Below are 21,509 nucleotides of genomic sequence, written 5' to 3'. Positions count from 1 at the left end.
TAGAAAATGTTTGCCCATGTAATCCTCTACCACTAACATTGCCAAATCCAAAAACTAACATGCCAACCACATGACGAAGTGGGATGCAGGCCAGGAAAAAGAAGAAGGTCCATTTAATATAAAAAGGGGGACAAATATTCATATTAATGAAGCCATACATTGCAGAAGTTACTGCCAGGTTTATTCCTCTTGCACTGTTTCTTCTTTTCAGATATCAATACTATGCCACTAAATATTACAGATAATTAAAATATACATATATTTTTTCTGACGACATGGCTGTGATTGTGAAAGATGCAATATGTAATGTAATTTTTTTAGTTCCAACTGCTATTCCTACTATTCTCTGCCATCTTGCTCCCAGCTTTTTATGAAGTAGCCTTTCACTGCACTCTTGTGATTTATACATACTCTAATTAGCAACAGCCTGAGTTCTACCTCATCATCATGGTTTCTTCTTTTGCTTTGCGTATTTTAATCAATAGAGGAGTCTTGTGGCAGTACGTCATGAGCTTTCGGCCAAGCACTCCTTGATCACTGTCACGTAGAATGACTGCTGATGGGTTGCTCGTACACTCTTACATACTATAGCTGCTGGTTGTGACATCACAGTATCACCATGTATGGGCATAGGTTGAATCCAAGTTCAATGCACTAGCTCCAACCTTGCGATCGCCAGATCCCATGCTACGATGAACTCCAGGCTACCATCTCTATTTAGTGTGTTACTGGTGATTTTTGTTTTGATGGCTTTAATTACACGGACCCAGAACCCATCAGTGTCAGTCACGACAGAGGTTTCATCAAATTTGATCTTGTGACCATGTTCTAGAGCTTGTTAAGCTAAAGCGGATTTATTGGAATAGCATAGGAGATAAGACCTCTCATGCTCCTTCTTGTGATGCTCAAACTTATGATGGACAAACAGTGCATACTGTATCCTGAAAAAATCTGCTTTAGCTGAGCACACTCTAGGAAACAATCAGTGGATCAAATCTGATAAAACCTCTGTCACAACTCACACTAAAGGCTTCTCGGACTGTACAATTAAAAAAGCCATTGAAATAAAAATCACTTATACCACCCTTAATAAAGATGGCAGGCTGCAGCTCCTCTTGGTGAGAGATCCAGCGAATATGAGATGAAGCGGACACATTGAACTTGGAGTCAACGTATGCCCATATATGATGATACCATGAGCAACACTGACATCACAGCTGGCAGCTAGAGTTTATAAGGGTGTACCAGCACCCCATTAGCAGTCATTCCACTTGACAATGGCCATGGAGTGCTAGGTTGAAAGCTTGTGACTTTTTAAGCGATTGACGTGGCTGGAAGCATGAAAACATTTTGTTCAGTATAGGGTACATCTGGTTGAAGAGAAATCCCTGAGGATCCCGCTGACTATGGGAGTACCTTCACATCATGTAGGCAGTCCATAGAGAGATGTACCCAGTGTGGACAAGCACTATCCTGTTGAAAAATGACACAATGATACTGTCACATGAGAGCATGAGAGGTAACATACGAGGACACAGAGTGCCCATGATATACTGCTGTGTTGTTAGTGTTTCCTCAATCACAACCAATCAAGACCAGAAGTCATACCCGATGGTTCCCCGCATCACGAGTAACAAGTAACAGCAGTAACAGGGGTAACACCACTGTGTTTCTCCTAAATGTTGGAAGAATGGGACCTATCACTTAAATTTATATCAGATGTTAACAAATTCCTCTTTTTCAGAAATGCTTTCCTTGCTATAGCCAGTCTGTATTTTATATCCTCTCTACTTTGGTCATTATCAGCTATCTTGCTGTCCAAATAGCAAAACTCTTCTGCTACAATATTTTTATTATCTCATTTCTTAATCTAATCACCCAAAGCATTGCCCAATTTAATTCAACTACATTCAATTACCTTTTTTTTACTTTTACTGATGCTCACCTTACAATCTCTTTTCCAGACTCTATTCATTACATTAAATTACTCTTTGTCCTTTTCTGTCCCTGGCAGAATTACAATGTCATTAAAGTCTTTATTTCTTCCTCCTGAACTTTAATTCCTTTCCAAAATTTCACTTTTTTTCCTTTACCGCTTGCTCAGTACACATATTGAATAACATCGGGGATAACATTTTACGCACAGTACATAAATGTTGAGTGCTGTCTGTAAAACATCTCACCCATAATTTATGCCTCTTAATGCAAATACACCTGAAAACATGGCAGCACTTATTCCCTTCCCATTGTCTTCACAGAATGAATCAGGCACAGGAATAAAGATGCTAGACTTCCAATGGAGACGACCAGGATCCTGGTCATCCAGAATTACTTTTTTGATGTTCATTTAAGTTGAATGGTTGGGTGGTTGCTTTGAAAAGGCTACAGTCGATTTCCTGCCCCAAATCTTGTCCATTCTGAGCATGTACCCTGTATCTAACAGCCACAGTGTCGCAACACTGTTGACAGTACTGCACCATACCAGTATAACCAAGTAACGAAACGACCAGAATGCTGTTACAAGTGCCATAGTTGACATCAATGGCAAATGCTGCTGTAAAGTTGTATTCGGTAAGGCTTCCCACCATAAACACACTGACATTTTCAGCAAGTGTGAGAAAAATACAAGAGACTGGAAAATTGCAAGTAGGTATTGTATTTTTCCATCTGGAGTTGTTTCCAAAATTGTAGCACGTTTGTACAGCCAAGTGCATTTTCAGGGTTTCTTACACCTTACTGTACATACAATAAAATTTATGGTACTAAGAACTTAATTGTACATATAATAGACCTCCTGATTGTTGTTGTCGTGGTCTTCCATTAAAAAAATAGTTTGATATAGTTCTCTATGCTAATTCATCCTGTGTAAACCTCCTCATCTCACCATAACTACCACAAACTAGATACATTTGAGCTTCCTTACTGTATTCAAGCCATGGTATCCCTCTACAATTTTTACCCCAACACTTCTTTCCATTACCAAACTGCCAATTCCCTGATGTCTTCGGATGTGTCCTATAACTGATCCTGTCTTTTAGTCAAGTTGGGCTATAAATTTCTATTTTCCTCCAATTCTATTCAGTAACTTCTCATTTGTCCTACCCATTTAATCTTCAGCATTCTTCTACAGCACTACTTATTGTCTTCTGATCAATGTATCAGTTACTCTGCATTTCTGCCTCATATTAGGTACCAGAACTGGATGCTGGCTCTCCATGCTTGGTTTGAATGGTTCCCTTTCAAGAGAACATTTAGGAACACTTCAAGGAGGAACTGTCCACCAGTATTCACCAGGTACTCACCAGTATTGACCATGCTAGTGTGTCGAGAAAAACATGCACAAGTGGTCAGAGGTAATCAATACAGATTCAGAGTGAACATATGGGCTGAAATAATTTGTGATCAGATCACTGGACAATATCTAATTCCAACCACACTAACAGGACTGATCTAGCCAATTTTTCTAGATAAATGTCCTTCCTGTCCTATTGGATTGATACCATTATTGATTTGTCAGATAATGTAGCCACAAAAGATTGTGGTCTAGATCATTTTAATGTAAATGTGTTATACAGTTGGAGTCCACATCCACATACCCAAACTGTTCGACTGGTAGAGGGGGGGGGGGGGGAGGAGGAGGAGACTACTCCTGTAACATCAGAGGACTTTCATTATCTGAGCCGCACTGTGTTGAAATACTGTGGGCACAACAGCATTTATTCCATCATGTGCATCAGTCACTACTCTGCTGTTGCACACTCTGCAATCAAGTCAGAGATCAAAATTTGGAACTCCTTTTGTGATGCACTGCATAGTGTGACGCTGTTGGTGGATTTCTTAATGAAATGTGGAACACAATCACCATTCCAAACCAGTCTCTAATTTCTACAGCTTACAGTCCTCGAACTGGACTTAGGTTCGGTCTTGAAAAATGATCAATTTGCTGTCTTATTCAACATATTAAGCGCTCTGCATGTGCAATCCAGTGTTGGCTAATGGGTTACATAACTAATTATGATACCAAACACAATCTGAAGCAACTTCACTGCCTTGTTCTCAAACTTTAAAGCTATACACTATCGAAACTATGCATCTGTGAACAGGGGACTCCCTCCTCTAAAATGACCATTCTGGGCAACATATAAAACACGGACAGTGGGGTTTTTTTTTTTTTTTTTTTTTTTTTTTTTTTTTTTTGCCTGTATCCTATATGCTCCTAAATACTGTCATTTCCAGTAATTCAGCATTATTGTAATAGTCTCTCATGATCTGATCAAATCACAATCACTGTCACGGTGGAGTTCCTTGCAGATATTCTATCTACCGTGTCAATCTGATCAGCTACAAGATTTACAAATGAATACTTAAAAACCATTTAAAAGGAACGCATTGCACGACTATTCCAAACAGATATCACTGACAAAAAATGTTGTTGTGTGAGCATTTGTTGAAGTAATTACATTTATTTTTGTTTTCGCAACATGCAGTATGTCTGAATGTTTTTGTTAATTAGTTTATAAAACATTCTCATTACAGCCAAACAGTAACTCTCTGATAATATTTATCCAAATGGATACACCACCACTGTCTCTCTCTAATTTTTTAAGATTCAGTCTATTCTTTTATCACCCTAGTTGTCTTTACCATTATAAGCTAATCAACATCATGACTTAGGACACCTAAATGGTGAAGTGCAATCTCTCTTCTGCTAACATAAACAGCAACAAATTTTCATATATGAGGCTACCTGTGAACTGGGTGTACATATCTACTTTCATTGAATGTGTTGTACTAAATACATTGGCCAGTAAACCACATTAATGACAGCTACTTGATAGGAATACACATTGTTTACCAAAGAAAATGGAGGCACCACAAAAACACCTAGTAAAATTAAGACACACTAGAATAGCTTCATCTGCAGTTTTGATAATGCAGTACAGCGAAAAAGGATGCTGAGCTTACTGTAACCGAAGTTTCCAAAATCCAATTTTTATAAATAAGTTTCTTCTGTTGAACTGGGTGGCTAGCTACAAGAATCAGTCATATTCTTTTGTTAAATATCATTTTCCCAGAGTCTGAACACACCTCTCAGTTATTCTATCCTTACATGAACATTTCCTGTCCCCTTAGCAAAAGTTTGCTTTGCTTTCATGTAATTACTTTACTTTCATATGACTCATTCTCTCTTTAAGCTAATAAATTTCATATAAAGTACTAACAGTAACTTTCTACATCAGCTCCCACTTCCTATAAATTTGTGTAATTGTGTCGCACCGGACATGTCTCCTATCTGTACAACCGCCATCTTATCCTTCATATTATATTGCCAGCTATTATTACCATTTGGTGGATTGAAGACTCATATCTATGCTAACACTGCATCATTAATGTCCAAGATATCCACTTCTATATGTTGGATGTCTCCAACAGCCACACTTTATAATTAATTATTTTCCCAGATCTCTCTCTCTCTCTCTCTCTCTCTCTCTCTCTCTCCCTCCCCCCCCCCCCCCCACCTCTCCCTCCACCACTCCACCCCTCTACATACTACAATAAGCAGCTGTTCTCAGGAGTTCTAAATTACTTCAAATGAAATTCACTCTTCTAAAACTAAAAACAAGTTTAAGTAAAATTAACAGCAATCGGTTTCACTCGTATCACTCAAGCAGACAAACATTCATTCACACATCGTGCTCAGAAAATCCCATCATGAAGGAGAGTCCTTAGGGATGTAGAATGAGTCAAATTATACATTACAAAATTATGAGATAGGTGCTAGCCAGGACTTACTGCTAGGAAGTGACATGTTTAGTACTCCCAGTGAACATGCAAGTAAGTACAGATTCTGACTCTCCTTTTTGGATTACTAGTTTCTTCTTTGTGTAGGAAAGAGGGATATTTTGGGGACAATTAAACAAGGATGAGAGGGACCCACCCATTATTGACATGGTTGTAAATCTGAATACACTGGCACAAGTATTATTGATTGTTAGTACACTTTACACACTTTGGTTCTACCTGTTGTATAACTTGATTCACTCCACATTCCTCTAGGGTCTCCTTCATGACTGGACTTATGGTACACAATGGGTAAATGGATGAAGGCACATAATAGGCCTAGTGCAGAGGATGAAAAGTTTTTCCCTTACTATTTTTGAACTATAATTATAAAATTAGGAGCTGCTGAATAAAAGCAATTTGTAACAGATGGTTATCAGTAAACTAGTTCCGTTGACTTCACAAAAAATCAGCACCCATTGCACAACAGGTCTGCCAGAATGAGGCAACTAATGTATTCACTTAAAATCACTGCCAAAAGAAAATACATAAATGTAGATAAGCCTTTGCAGAAATCATACTGGCAACAAAAGAAATGCTTTTATAAACAGCAGATTACCAATTAATAAAAAGCCATCTTGTGATGTGCTATCCCGCCTTTGCAAAATGAAGTCACCGTCTTCGTCCACCTCTGCATCTTTATGTCCTTCAATGAATGATAGATCTTTTGACAGTCTGAAGGTGAATCTTGTGACCACATCTGTGCAAATATTTGCAACAATTAGCGGCAGGCATGTAACATGGGCATAAAGGTAAAAACAGTTCACCCAATGACTTTTGAAATTTTCAAATACATTGCATGGGCAATTTTATTTTGATTTAATAATAATTTAATTCGCAAACACGCTAACTTTCTTGTGACAATGAAGGATTGGCAGTACGGTCCACTTCGCTTTGTAGATGAACTTCTGACGAAATTTTGAACTCATCGTCACACATCTGGAAATTCTATGTCCTACACAATTAGCAGGCTCCTATGACAGATTTTTTTTGGAAAAGGTGTATAACTTCCAAGTGACAGCCGCAACAAACACGTACACCCAACTATGATAAGCTTATTACAAGTTAGACTTCTTTAGCTATTATGGCACAGTAAGAGAATCTTTATTGTACTTAATAATGGGGCAAGCATGTTTCTGTGCCAAATTAAAAATAATTTTTGGCATTGACATGTTTATTTGTGCCAACAGGAAATTACATCAGATGGAACAGGAACTAACGGGAATGTGAAATTTTGCTTAAAATAAGAGTAAGCTTAGTTTTGCAAGTTTAAACAAACGAAAACTACTTTCTCTTCGTCAAATGACAGAAATAAATTTCTGACGCTTATTCATAACAGGTTTAATCTTTCTTCTGACCACCAGACGCAAACGTTATCACATGGCGTACTTCGGCCAATGACGTTTCACCACGAGTCGATGCCGCCGAAGCATCTTTGCAGCCACGTTTCATCTTCGTTTCTCACTCTTGTTAAGTTCAGAACTGCACTGTACTGTTAGGACTGCGTGAGTGGGAAACGGAGGCAAGATGTTGAAGCTGTGTTTTATTGTGTGCCTGGTTGGTAGTGTGTGGAGCAGCGCGGATATTAAAACTGATGAGGGCGTTTTAGTCCTTAATAAAGATAATTTTGAGGCGGCAATTTCTGATACGGAATTTATACTTGTAGAATTCTGTAAGTATTATTGCTACTTGTTTACGTGTTGTGGGGTAATGATTACGTGGAAGTTCCAACCATTTCAACGTTGAAAGTAGCTACCAAGTTTCAGTAAGCCCCCAACATCAGTAAAATAATTTTAGTGTTTGTAAAAAGAGTGCATATTCGTTTGTCTATTTGCGTTTGCTGCAAATGGCACCGACACAAATTGGTGGGTAATGCGACTAATATTTGTTGCAGATGCTCCGTGGTGTGGACACTGTAAGTCTCTTGCACCTGAATATGCAAAAGCAGCGAAGAAGTTGGAAGAAAAGCAATCGGCTATCAAGTTAGCTAAGGTAGATGCCACAGAAGAAACCGATTTAGCGGAGAAACATGGTGTTAGAGGCTACCCAACGCTGAAGTTCTTCCGTAAAGGATCACCTGTTGACTACACAGGTTAGTAATATTGAAGTTTACTCTATTTCGTGGACGCGGGTTTTATGTTCGTATCACCAGTGATATCCTTTCTGACAGACTATTTATGTGTAGTTTTAGAAAATTGTACAATTTGTGAGCAGTGTGACATATTGAGATGTTGTGCGAACATCTTTTCCTAAAGAAAATTTAATGTCTTGGTTTTGCATAAATGTTTGTGACTCACGTGGCAAATAGAGCGAAAATGGGAAAACTTGTTAACTGCTGTTAATCTTGGATTCTTTTCATCTACGTTTCTCGAGTCAAACATGCCTCAGGGAATTTAGCTGAAGATATTAAAGTTGGATTGATGCAATATAAGTAGTAAATTCTCAAAGATTATGTTTTACAGGATTTTTTGGGTCTAGTGCAGCAGGGGATACAACCCGTCGGCTTTGGACAATGACGTCACAAGTCGCCAGATAGCAGTTTACCATTTTCGCTTTTGCTGTTATGTTTCAGTTTCGTTTTTTTTACTGATTGCTTCATAAAGTGGATCTGTTTATTCTATCTCGTGAGATTTTTTTTTTAAAAAGCCAAAAACCACTTATCAGCCACTGAAGGGAGCTACAACACTAAGAAGAATCGCTTCGCGATTGGCGACTTGTGACGTCAATGTCCAAAGCCGACGGGTTGTATCCCCTGCTGCACTAGTCCCGATTTTTTTATGTGTAATTCAGCAGGTTAGAATAAGAATTCAGTAAAACAAGTAAGGAGTGTAGGCAGATGAAAATTGGTATCAATTTTCTTCACAACAATAAACTGGGTGTGCAAAATGGATGTTCCACAGACTTTGGAAAGCATACACTGTAATGAACAGCTAATCTTGGTCCAACATTTTTCCAAACAATGTACCTGCTGGATAGTAGGAATAGATAAAAATGTGCCTTCTTTGAAAGTGTTGAGGCTACATATCAATTTCAGGCCATGTCTGCAAGTGTGACATCAGTATTTGAGTTTGGGAGAGGGGAGGTGCTCCTTTACACATGGAAGAGGATGGTTGAGGGAAACAAAGTGCAATTTATCACAAAATAAATCACAAAACAGGATTTATTAATCAACAAATGCACTTGACACACTAAGACTTTATAGGGTCATTCCAAATTAACTCGACCAGTGGTCCCCACTTGACCTCTGATAATAAAGTATTGCTCAGAGGTTTGGTTTTAATAGGAGACTCTGAGAAGTTCTGTGAGGCCCAAGACATTTTTGGCATAATTTAAGACAGCTTAAAACTGAAACTAGTAATGTAATGAAGAGGAAAGAATGCACAACACTGTTAAAATGTCGAGGCTGTCATTCACTGTATTTGTGCCAAAGTTTGAGTTCGGGAATTGTGGCAATCTTTCAAGCATTTTTTTGACTGCCGTGACTTTTTAGACAAAGTCCTTTACATGGCCTGTAGTTATTTTACTGATAAGTTCCCTATTAATTCTACCAATCTGCAGCACTTTTGTGTTCTAGAATTTGTTACTATGTAAACAGACCATCAAATTTTTCTGTCAGATTTGTTCATATTTTGATATATTCTTAAAAATTAATCATTTATATTTTTGTTTCATTGTAGGGAACAGACTTTTTGTACTAGAATAGGTCTTGTATTTGTGACCTTATAGGTAATATGGAAAAATGTGCTGGAAAATAATACTGTTAATTTGGAAAGGGTTATTTTAGGATATTCTGTAAGAGATCTCTAAAGATGTGTGTATAGTAGTTAATTCTTTAATCTGTTATATGTAAAATAAGCGAAAGGTAACCACTCAACCCATACAGACTCCTGCGTATAGCACAGAAATTGATACGAGTATAGCCTTTCCCAAAAGTTCTTGGTTTTACAGATAAGCCCACTTACTGCATTTTTATTCCATCTAAATGTGTCATCCTTGCAGCAGTGTAAAGTTATGCTTGTTATCAGAAAGAGCTTGCATTGCTAATATAATCACCTACCATCTTAGGTCTATTTTTTTACCATGCTGGTTGAAACTGTTAATTCAAAAGCCACTTATTGTGATGACCATCTTTGGAGCAGATGTTAACATTTGCAAATTTCGACATCTGAAGGATCTCAAATTTTTTCCTTCAACACAGTGAAATAATTGAGACTTCCTGTTTACAGGAGAACTTAAAAACTCCTTGGCCAGTTATTTGGTTCTTTGTGAATCCCATTGTGACAGACTATACAAAAATCTTTAGAACTTGTGTTCTTTACATAGCAATAGTACATAAATTTAACATCAGCCGCTTTTTAATGAGATGGTTTTTTTCCTTCCATACATATTGCAACAATACATTTGCAAGAACTGCCGGACACAAGGCTTAGTGATAAACAACTGAATCTGTTTCAGGTTCTAACGTGTAGTTTCAGTAGTCTTTGTTGGTCAGGTTGGAATTCGTTCAGTTACTTTCTTTCTATGCACTGATGTACATTTTTAAACTGGTATGAATTCTGTCTGTTTAAGCTAATTAGCTCTGCAGTTTGTACAGTCTTTTTCTCATCCCATTTTAGTTTCGCACCATTGTAGTTGTACTGAGTATAATGGCCCAACTTGGTGTTTTAGTGACCAGTTACAGTTGCAGCTTCTTGGGTTTTCTCACTTTAACTGTGTCTATCAAGTAAATTTTCAACCACGGTGACATGATCACGGATCCTGTAGCTGACACTTCCTCTCCTCATCTCATTTCTTTCATTAATTCATTGTGAATTGTGGTACTCATAACAAAGTAGTTTAGTCTGTTCAAAACATAACCATCATTATAATCTCCACAATTAATAAAGGCATGAAGGCATTTTGAACCATGCGCATTGGTGAGGGCCAAATCTAGATCTGTCCTGCACGAAGAAATTTTAATTAAAAATATTCATGCTAATACACCTTGAAGCTGCTTACTAAACAAAATAGTTCAATTTTTATTGTAGGCTTGACAGCAAAGCCTGTAACAAATTACTCAGTGTGTCCTTGGACTTCTAATTCCTTGGCTGTATTAAACAGGCACTCAGATGATTTGTACTGATTTACTAAGACATATCCACACAGTTGTTTAGACACACATTTAACATGTACATTGTTTTAGTTGCTGATTGTAGCTACAAACAATTTAAAACATGTAATGTATAGTAACCTGTTAGCTTTTCTGAATTATTTTCATCCCAAATTTAGTGCCACATTGACTTTATGGTTATGATTAGGAGAGGTAAAAAGTAAAAATATTGGCAAATATACACAATTAAAACACCAAAAAATAACAGATTGAATATTAAATGTAACATTTATGAACATTTGACACTATTTGGCAAACAAATATTTTAAACCCCTCCAGATGGTCTCCAAAAAAAACAAAATCTTCACCAAAGGAAATTGGTGGTGGTTGTGATGGTGTGTAACAATAAGACACAAGCTTATGTACAAATTTCATGCAAAGTTTTTATGGCATATTTACATCTTAATTACTTACAAATAAATGTTGTATTTGGCTGGAATTAATAGAGTAAATTCTCTGTAGAACTAATGAGGCGCTTTCAGTATACTTTTGTACAAAAATTGATTTGAAAACTTGTGAACTACAATTTGAGATGCTTTTGTTTTTGCAATCAAACTTTTGTTTCAAAATCTGGCAGAAAACCTGGAGAGATTCTGGTTGTATGTGAAGTACACTAGTGGCAAGATGCAATTTGTACCATCACTATGCGATGACAGTGGTGATGTTACCAAAGGCCTCTGGTCCTGATTGTATACCACTTGTGTTCCTTTGAGTATGCTCATACAATGGCTCCATACTTCAATCATTTACAACTGATTGCTTGTCGAAAGGTCTATGCCTTAAGAATGGAAAGTTGCAGAGGCCACACCAGTACCCAACAAAGGAAATAGGATTAATGTGATGAATTACAGACGCATCACTAACAAATTTGCTGTAGCATATTTTAACATATACTTTGTTTGAACATTATGAATTCTTTTTCTTTCTTGGCTCTGCAGCTCGAGGTCCTTTGCCAATACTCTCCAGTTAATATTCTCCAGTTTCTATAGCCCACCTTCCTGTCTGGCTCTTGGTCAACCATGTCCTCTCTGCCCCCCCCCCCCCCCCCCCAGCTAGCTTTCCTTGTATTATTCTTTTTGGTACTTCTGTATCATTCATGTGAGCCACATGTCCTGCCCACCTCAGTCTGAATGATTTCACTATCCATTTGATGGGTTGGTCTTTGTATATGATATACATCTCGTGGTTGTATCTCCTACTCCATCCTCCTCTTTCACAGATTGGGCCGATAATTCGTCTAAGTACCTTTATTTCAAATGCATCAAGTATTTCAATATCATTAGTTGTTAATGTCCAGGTTTCAGAGGCATATGTAAGCACTGGTCGTATAAGTGATTTATAGATAGTTTACTGGTACAAGTCAGGAGCCTTGAGGATAGAAGTCTTTGTTAGGGCAGAACAGGCTCTTTTGACTAGTATTAATCTCTGCTTAATTTCATAGGAGGTATCATTTAGATGGGTAACTGTTGAGCCCAATACTTGAAATGTTCAACTTTCTCAAACGTATAATTACCCATAGTTATTGCATTTGGCATTTTCTCTGTGCTTTTCCAGCTGCCATTTATATTTTGTTTTTTGTTCATTAATAATTAATCCCAAGTTCCTACTAGCCTGTTTGAGAGCCATAAATGTCTCTTCCATTGGTTTTTGGGTTCTTGCTGCTATATCTATGCCATCCACATAGGCCAGTATCTGCACTGATTTATGGGAGATTGTTCCCCTATTCAGAATGTTTGTGTTTATCACCCTCTCCAGGGTGGCATTAAAGAGAAGACATGCCAATGCATCCCCTTGTTGCTCTGTTTTTAAAACGCAATGTATTGGACGTTATTCCTCTTATTCTTATACTACCTTGTGTTTTGCTCATTGTCATTCTCACCAGCCATACCAACTTTCTTGAAATTCTCAGTTCATCTAGAGCCTGATATAACTGCTCTCTATTTATGCTATCATAAGCTGCTTTGAAATCTATAAAGAGGTGATGCAGGCCAATCCCGTATTCGTTTCTTTTCCCCCAGAATTTGTCTTAAGGTGAATATTTGATGTATAGTTGACTTCCTGGGGAGAAATCCGCATTGGTACAGCCCCGTCTCCCTCTGTATGATTGGGAGGATTCTTTCCAATGGTATATTAAAGAATATTTTATATCCCAGATGCAGTAGTGTGATCCCTCTGTAATTGCCACACTCCATCTGATCTCCTTTCTTATATATGGGACATAGGATACCCTCTTTCTATTGTTGGGCATTTTCTCCTCTTTCCCCCACCCCCCCTCCCATATTCTGGTGACCATTTTCAGAAGGCTTCGTTCCAGCTTTCTGCCTCCTTGCGTAAACAGTTCTGGTCGAATACCATCTGTCCCTGCCGCCTTGTTTTTCAGTTTCTTCATGGCAGTTTTCGTTTTCATATTTGGTGGGGCAGTGTTACTGTCTGGGTCCTCTTCCCCATTTGTTTCTATTGGATTCCCTGGTATTGTTGTTCTAGAATTGAGGAGACTATAAAGGAACCTGCAGCATCTTTCGCATATTCCCTTCTCTTCACTCAGTATAATCCCTGTCTCATCTTTATTAAGCTTGTTTTACTACCAAAAGGCTTCCATGCCACATTCACCTCTCTATGGAATTTTCTTATTTCAGTTTTGCTTCTCATGAGCAGCATATGACACTGCAATCGCACTGTATGAGGAGGATAGAAGAAGAATACAAAGAAAAATGGAGAATTGAAAAGAGGACTCACCAAATGGAAAAGAGAGAGTGGATGAAAGCAAGTGCTCATAATGAACCTCAAAGAAAAAGATTGACAAACTGTGACATGGGTACAGAAAAGTGTTAGTCTGAAACATAACCAGCCGTTTAGTCTCTCAACGTTATGAGTGCTATCTACAGATGTCACTAAAGCAGAGGCGTTTTGTGTTGTGGCAGGACCATCTCACAAAACTTCAATCACCAGCCTTCCTCCTCAGAGTTCGAAAATATTTTCTTTGTGCCCACCTATATAGGATAAATGATCATCATAATGAAATGAGAGAAATCAGAGCTTGCACAGAAAGATTTTTTGTTCTTTCCTTCCTGTGTGCTGTTAGTTTGGAATGGTAGAGAAATAGCTCGAAGATGGTTCAGTTAACCCTGTCGGTCATCTAATTGTGAATTGCAGAAAATCTTGTAGACGTAGATTAGTTTTTTCCCCAAATTTGACCTTGTGTGAAGCATGAAAATGGGGATGACACAGCCTTGGGTTTGTAACTGTGTGAAGAGCATAAAAAGTTGTTCATTAATGAAAATGTTGTGCTTACATTGTACTAATTTCAATTTTAAGCTTTCTCTAAACTATTCAGAAGTCAGAGTGCAAATAATGTGTTGCAGTTTTCTGCTGAAAGCCTCCTAAAAACTTTGTTATTGCACAGCTTATTTGTATTCAGTAGGGAAACATGGGGAAAATGTCACTCAAATTAGAGGTGCTCAGGGAGGATGAGTACTATACTAAAATTGACTCACTTTATATGGTATGACTCCATAACAAATACTAATCGCCTTCAAAGTACTTCACTGAGAGAGAGTAATTGCTTTTTTTTTTTTTTTTAATGTTGAGTGGTAACAAATAATACTGAAAGCTTTCATAACTTGAGGCACCAACCATTTTCAGTTGCAAGGAGAAAAGGCAAATGGTGAAAGTGTTAAGATTGCATGGGATATGGCTTTGAGTAGAACTATTACTTGTCAGTATCCATTAGATGTATTCTCAAACTAATACTGAATTGATATGCCAGCTTGGGATGGGTGGAATAGGATGCACTGGATACAAAGTTGCATATTTATTTTGTGCAATTTCCCTTCACTGGAAATGTGAGATATTAAGAAAGTATCACAAATTAATTCATTGTGTGCGATACTTCTATGAAGTATCACAGAACACATTGTATAAATTTGACATTATATATATGACAGTTATATCCCTGTCATCTGTGAGAGATTGAACAGGCTATTGAAATGCGCTTCATGAAAGTCAGGTGGCAACAGTGTACTTGTTCTGTGGTAGTGCACTCTCAATGTAGCTGTTAACATCTAAAATGCATTGTTCACATCAGTCTGATCAGTTTTATTAGATATTACCTGTACTACATTTACATACAGGCTAATAGAGATTTTTACGCAAGATGTGAAGTACTCTGGAGTACAGTATTCTGACAAATTGTTTTGGATGCCAGTATGTTAATCTTACTTTCTTTTTTAGGTGGACGAACATCTGATGATATTGTTAATTGGTTGTTAAAGAAAACTGGACCTGTAGCTAAGGAACTTGGATCTGTGGAGGAGGCAAAGTCATTCATTGATGGTGATAATGTTGTTGTTGTGGGATTCTTCAAGGTAAATTGTGGGTGATTACTTCTAATTTTTTGCTGAGTCACAAATGATGACCAGTCTTAGTTGATTATCTGTGAAAAGGTTAAAATTGTCCTCTAAGAAGAACTGATTTAAGAATTAAAAGAATTTTATGTTACTGATCATGGTATAGTTCTTAACTGAAGTGCTGCTTGTTTCAGGACCAGGGCTCGTCAGCAGCGAAAGTATTCCTGGAAGCTGCTGCAACAATTGATGATCATCCTATTGGCATATCATCATCTGATGATGTATTTTCTGAATACAGTGCAAGTGATGGCAATATTATACTTTTTAAGAAGGTAAGCTTTAGAAAACGTAATGTTAAAAATACGTTAAGTATTTTTATTCCAACTTCTCGTTGAAAATCTGTTCATTTATAGCAGGTTTTTTCCTTTTAAGTTGGTAAAGTAAAATACGTGTTTCTTCTAAAGTCATCATTACATGTTGATGTGAAGTACATGTGACAACTGTTTATTTGTAACAATTATTTCATGTCCTTCGTTTAGCTTGCTGGAGATAAAAATGAAATGTTGTATAATCTCATTCTGCACTTAATGCAGAATTCTCAACCAGAAATTATCAATGCAATGGGCCTTGGCTGCAGATTTCTGTACCTGTATTTGCATGGGAGAGGGGGGGGGAGGGCAGTTGGCAGAATTGTAGCATTCCCTTTGATAACCATAGGTGCTAAAATTACAAAGCAGCTACTCAGATAGCAAAGTACATGTCGAATGCCCATCTGATAAATGTTTGCCAGTCGGTATTCAGATTGTAAAATAAATAGTATGATGTTTGAAAGTCAAGATTTTACCACCATTCAGGAAAGCTGCTGCATTCAAATTATAGCCTAAAGTGAGAGCTGGATGAAACTCACTGCAGAAGGCTTCAAAATATTTAACAAAGACTGAAATGTAATTAAAAAAGACAGGTGAGACATCGTGGAGGGGAGGGGGTGGGCAACATTCATTGCAGTTCGCAAGGATGTTTATAGACCCCCATGGGGCTCTAGTCGTCTTTTGTGAGTACATGCTTGGTCACCTATTGCAGTGCTACTTCTCTTTCTGTGCTATGTTGCAAGTCTATACATCTATTCCTTTTCAGTCTGTCTTTTCATTGTATGGTCTTCTTGGCATCGAATGTGCATGGATCTGCTTACGGTCGATCTGCATGACATATGTGGTTGAATAGAAAGTTTTCTGATACAAAGCAGTAGGTCATCCTGAATGGGGAGACTTTAATAGAAACAAGTGTAACATCAGGTGTGCTCCAGGGCAGCGTAATAGATCCATTGCTTTTTTACGATTTACATAAATGATCTGGTTGATGGTATTGACAGCGGCATTAGACTGTCCGCCAAGGATGCTGTAGTTTATAGGAAAGTAGTGTCACATGAAAGTGGTGAACAAATCAATGAGGATTTGCAGAAAATAAATGTGTGGTGTAATGACAGGTACTCATTTCTTGATATTAGTAAGTGCAACCTACTACATATAACAAAGTGAAAATCCCCATTAATGTAAGAGTACAAAATAAATGCCCAGTCTTTGGAAGCAGTAACATCTGTCAAGTATCTGGGTGTGACTATTTGAAATGATCTCAAATGGAACGATCAGATTACACAAGTAATGGATAAGGTGAATTCTAGATTGCACTTTATTGGTAGAATCCTGAAGTGAAGCAGTCCCTCAACATAGGAAACTGCTTACAATACTTTATGAATTAAGCATATGCTATCCTGCTGCACAACGGACCCAAAATGTGGCAACTGTGGATGATCACCCCACACATAGTCCTCTGGACACTGACCTTTCAATGTAAACTGTGTGGAACATCACTCTCCACATTCACCAGTTTGTCCAGTTTTCAAGAAAGAACAGAAGATCCAGGAATAAAAATTTGTTCGCTGTTTGTCACATACTGGAACACAGAAGAAAGATGAACATGTACATCCTTTGGAATATGGCAGTCAATTACACAATCATCATCATCATCATCGCCTCCCTACATCTGCTTTCCTCAAACCAGGTCTCCCATCACCTTCCTCTCCCATGGTACCTCCTATGAGAACACTTCCTGCTCCTGGGTGGAGAAGTGTTCTTCTTTAGTGTGTATGGGTGACAGGGCTCCCTCTCAGGATGCCTTTCAGTTGCAACACCTGGAACAGAGGCCCAGCACCAACAGTGGGTGCAAGAGGCGCGGCCTGTGGATCCCAGGATTGTCCGCTCTTCGTCTGTCCCATCGCTCAGTGTGGTTAGCCCCTTGAATGAACCTTACCCACCAAAGTATGAAGGGAAAGAAGAATAAGAATTAAGAGAAGGCTCCTCGGGTGGGTCTGGCTGTACCATATCTGCCTACATTTACAGATTTTGAACTGATGTTTGTGGATGTTTTTCCATCCTAGTGGATGATCCTGTTGCATGACTGGTCCTCCTGGCCCCTTGACATATAACCTGCCCACTAGTCATAAATAATTTTGGAATTGTCATGAGTACTACTGTCGCCTGCCAGAACTACACCATCTTACTTCCTCTTCTGCAGTTTTCATTGCTCCCCAAGAAATGCGCTTAACTGATGACCATTCTCAGATGCTTTGTGTTCGTCGTATGTTCTGTTGGAACCATGCTGTTATTGAGAGGGTATCTGGAGGGGTCTGTACGTTGGTTCATACAGATGAAGTCAGTGATTGAATTCCCCTCCGTACCTTGTTGGAGGCAGTAACGGTGTTCCTGCACATGACCTCAGCAATTGATTATTTGCAATGTTTACCCATACCCAGGTAAGCACTTAATTATTTGAATTGACCATATTAACCCAACATCCTTCTACTCTTCCCTTTTTTCCTGCTTAGGGATATTAGCCCTTTCCAGCCCAGCTTTTATTTACTTTTGGGGAAAAAAATATTTTTTTACATATTTCCCTTCATAATGACTGGAATAGTTTATATTTATAAGAAATTTTGTCATTTTTTGTTTTTGGAGGGAAATTTGGGATGACTCCATATGGCATCATTGGGCAGGATTTGTTTTCTTCAGTCAGGTGGTTGGGATGTCACAGTGCTTGGTAATGGAACTTGAATGAATATTTTAATTACACAATGTGATGCAGCTTATTAAAGAAAAATTAGTACATACAATAATGCAACTTGCATTTCAGGACAATTTGCTGTTTTTTTTACAGCATGATTGTTACTTTACATGAAAATTTGAGAAACAGTTCCTGTCTTTGGTAAAGCAAAGAGGTTTATTAAATTTGATGCATTTCGTTCGAGAATATGCTGTAATGCACAATTTACATCTGTTTTCTACATGCTGTGGCCAGTGTCCAATGTTGTCGTACCTTACATCAACTGGGCTGGAAACCAATGGGGCTCGTTTCTTCACAACTGTAGGTGATGGACTGTCATCTGATGGCCGTCGTCTTCTTCTTACCAAAATATCTCCTGCTTTTAGTAGTCCATGAGCTACATCAGAGGTAATTCCTCTTTGTCTGCAATGTCGGCAGTATAGGAGCCACGCATTCACAACACACATGTCAAGGAGGTGGAATACGATCCTTAAATAAAATCTTTCCACACCAATATTACTCCTATACAAAGCAACCAGCATGTCGTGCAGATCAACTCCTCCCATCGAACAGTTATATTCTCTAACAATGTCTGGCCTTGGAACATCAATATATTTTTGTTCTCCCACTGACCAACGTTTCACTGGTTCTACTGGACTTAATCCTTTGTATGATGATGCAAGAATGACAGACTTATCATACCACTTCAGCACTATGATATTCCTTTCTGTTTCAGTTCGATAATCGTATGATCCTCGTTCCTGCTTTTTCAGCTCACTGTCTGCTTTTAGATTGCAGCCTGGAAGTCTTGTGGGTCTAACAGTTCCAACAGCCAAAATGCCATAGTTATTTCAGGGCAGAAATAAGATTGTAAGAGGTGAACCAATTGTCTGTAAACACTTCAAAATTTTTATATTTTAGCAGTCCTTCCACAAGCCTTATCACAATATCACCACTTATACCAAGACCAGTATCATTATGTACAGTTCCTTTCCCTCGGTATATTTCAAAATCATACACAATTACACTAGAACCAGCACGGGCAAAAACTTTCGTACACCACTTGTGTGGTTTGCTTTTTACATACTGTTTCAGGGATGAATGATATTCCTCAGGTTCAATAATAGAAAAACATTGTTTGATTTTGTCAACAAATGGTCTCACCTTGAACAGCTTGTCATAATCAGGATCCTCTCTTTGTTTCGTTTTAGTGTTGTCATTCACATGTAAATAATTTCTTAGATTATCAAACCTATTTCTAGGCATTGAGTCAGCTATTGGAGAAAATCTTGTAGCCTCTGCCCAGTACATTCTGTAACTAGGCATTTTCACAACACCTGCTCGGATGTTTATCCCTATATACTTTTCTATTTCACGAACATTTGTATCTAAAGATGCACATGTTTTCTGTGTGCAGTATAGATTAGATTACTGCACTAGGTTTTGGATAATGTCATCACTATACATTGGTCTGAAATACTGCCAAGGTCAGTTCATCTCCTGGAGGGTCAGAAAAAACTGCATTACATGATGTGTCCAGTTCTTCAATGTCTTTCATTCTCCACCGAAGATCCCGGTGTGTATCACACTGAATTTTCTGAGCTGAATGACTTGGTGCAAGGTTTGGCTCAGCAAGTAATCTTGAAGCTAAGGGAACACATTTTCATCATTGGCTTGAGGGTCCAGAATTTCAACCATATCAAGGTCCATTCCTTGAAGAAACTGTTTATCCAGTGTAGTAGGGTCATGCTGCTGAGCATTTTCAATCTCTTCCTCCACATCAGACGTATCAAGGTCCAAATCAGATAAATCACCTTTGAGAAGCAGCAATATTTCTTCTTCTGATAATGATTTATGATTGCGAATCATCTGGTAAACAAACCAGGAATTTTTTACTAAAGCAGCAAAAAACTGGTAAATTATATCAGTAAAAATTTTAATATATTAATATTAGTTAGTATAATAAAGCTTCAAAAGAAACTTGAAAATATTAGAGTTTCACATTATGGTAAACTTTAGTCGAAGTTATTGCATGTACATCATTTGGTAACATAACCAATGCCCAATGATGCCAAAAGTAATCACACAGGTTTGTGACTTCCAAGCAGAAAATTACCGTAACTAGCATTATTTTCAAAGTGTTTACTAGTTAATTACACTTTCAACAATAATTTATTAGTGAAACTTTTATATTAGTTTGCTTCCTTTGCCTTAATATAATATTTTGAAAGTTCAGCTGGGTGCACTGTACTGTAGACACCATGCAACAATACTTTTGTCAAGGCATTGTAGCCTGGTGCTCTCTGTTTTCACGAATTCATGGTAGCCAACCTAAGAACAATGAACTTTAGAAAGCCCTGCACACTTGTTTATAATCTTTGGACAAATAGTTTGGCCTTGGAAAAAAGTTAAATATGATAATGCCATATGGCATCACTGGGCTGGAAAGAGTTAATACACACCACTCCCTGGGGAGAGTACCACATTGTTCAGCAGGGGCTATCTAATCTGGTAGTGTCACATACCATTATCTGTGGCTCCTCAGTGATGGTTCTCCTCATCAGTTCATTGTTCCTCATGACATCTTTTCAGCTATAGATTGAATGATCTCCCCAAATTTTGTGGCATTGCTACAGTGATCATTAAATGATAACCTTTGTGACAGTGACCACTTCTTGATGATACTGTAGTTTCCTTGCCACTGCCAGGCTGACAACCATTTGGGCACTTCAGAACCAGTTGGCCTTTGTATGCATCTGTTGTTACATTTGCCACATCTGTTGTGTTGTATTGATGAGGTTGTGCAAGGCATCTGAAACGATCATTCACACTATTGGAACTGCAATTCCCTTTCTAGAGCCGCCTCTTTCCACTGTCAGCTGATGAAAAGTTGGACCAAGACATTGGGCTGAACTTCGTGGTCTTATGGTCTGCCAATGATAAACAGCTGTTGTCCTACAGTGATCTTTGTACATAGCATTGGTTCTTGCGGAACACTTTGTGACCCACTTTGCGACAGTATTGGTGTCCTTTTCCTATCTGGATACCTTTCTACTGTAGAAGCGACAAGTTGAAGA

The 21,509-nt window shown here is 38.1% G+C and overlaps 2 protein-coding genes across 2 annotated transcripts in view; one reads left to right on the top strand and one right to left on the bottom strand.

Annotated features, from left to right (window-relative positions):
* LOC124787962 (methyltransferase-like protein 22) overlaps window positions 1-6,984 on the bottom strand; it is a 47,055-nt gene extending 40,071 nt beyond the window's left edge. The window contains exons 1-2 of the mRNA XM_047254968.1: window positions 6,693-6,984; window positions 6,401-6,541 (exon numbers count right to left, since the gene is read on the bottom strand). Of these exons, the coding sequence (XP_047110924.1) occupies window positions 6,401-6,541; window positions 6,693-6,780 (229 nt within the window). The 5' untranslated portion in view covers window positions 6,781-6,984. The remainder of the gene's footprint in view (window positions 1-6,400; window positions 6,542-6,692) is intronic.
* A 280-nt stretch (window positions 6,985-7,264) lies between these two features.
* Window positions 7,265-21,509, top strand: part of LOC124787961 (protein disulfide-isomerase) — a 30,401-nt gene continuing 16,156 nt past the window's right edge. Inside the window, exons 1-4 of the mRNA XM_047254967.1 lie at window positions 7,265-7,513; window positions 7,736-7,933; window positions 15,221-15,354; window positions 15,531-15,668. Of these exons, the coding sequence (XP_047110923.1) occupies window positions 7,369-7,513; window positions 7,736-7,933; window positions 15,221-15,354; window positions 15,531-15,668 (615 nt within the window). The 5' untranslated portion in view covers window positions 7,265-7,368. The remainder of the gene's footprint in view (window positions 7,514-7,735; window positions 7,934-15,220; window positions 15,355-15,530; window positions 15,669-21,509) is intronic.

Source organism: Schistocerca piceifrons, chromosome 3, assembly GCF_021461385.2.
Source record: "Schistocerca piceifrons isolate TAMUIC-IGC-003096 chromosome 3, iqSchPice1.1, whole genome shotgun sequence".
NCBI classification, from domain to species: Eukaryota; Metazoa; Arthropoda; class Insecta; order Orthoptera; family Acrididae; genus Schistocerca; species Schistocerca piceifrons.
The sequence above is the reverse complement of the archived record's forward strand: the minus strand, read 5'-3'. Positions and strand labels throughout refer to the sequence as shown.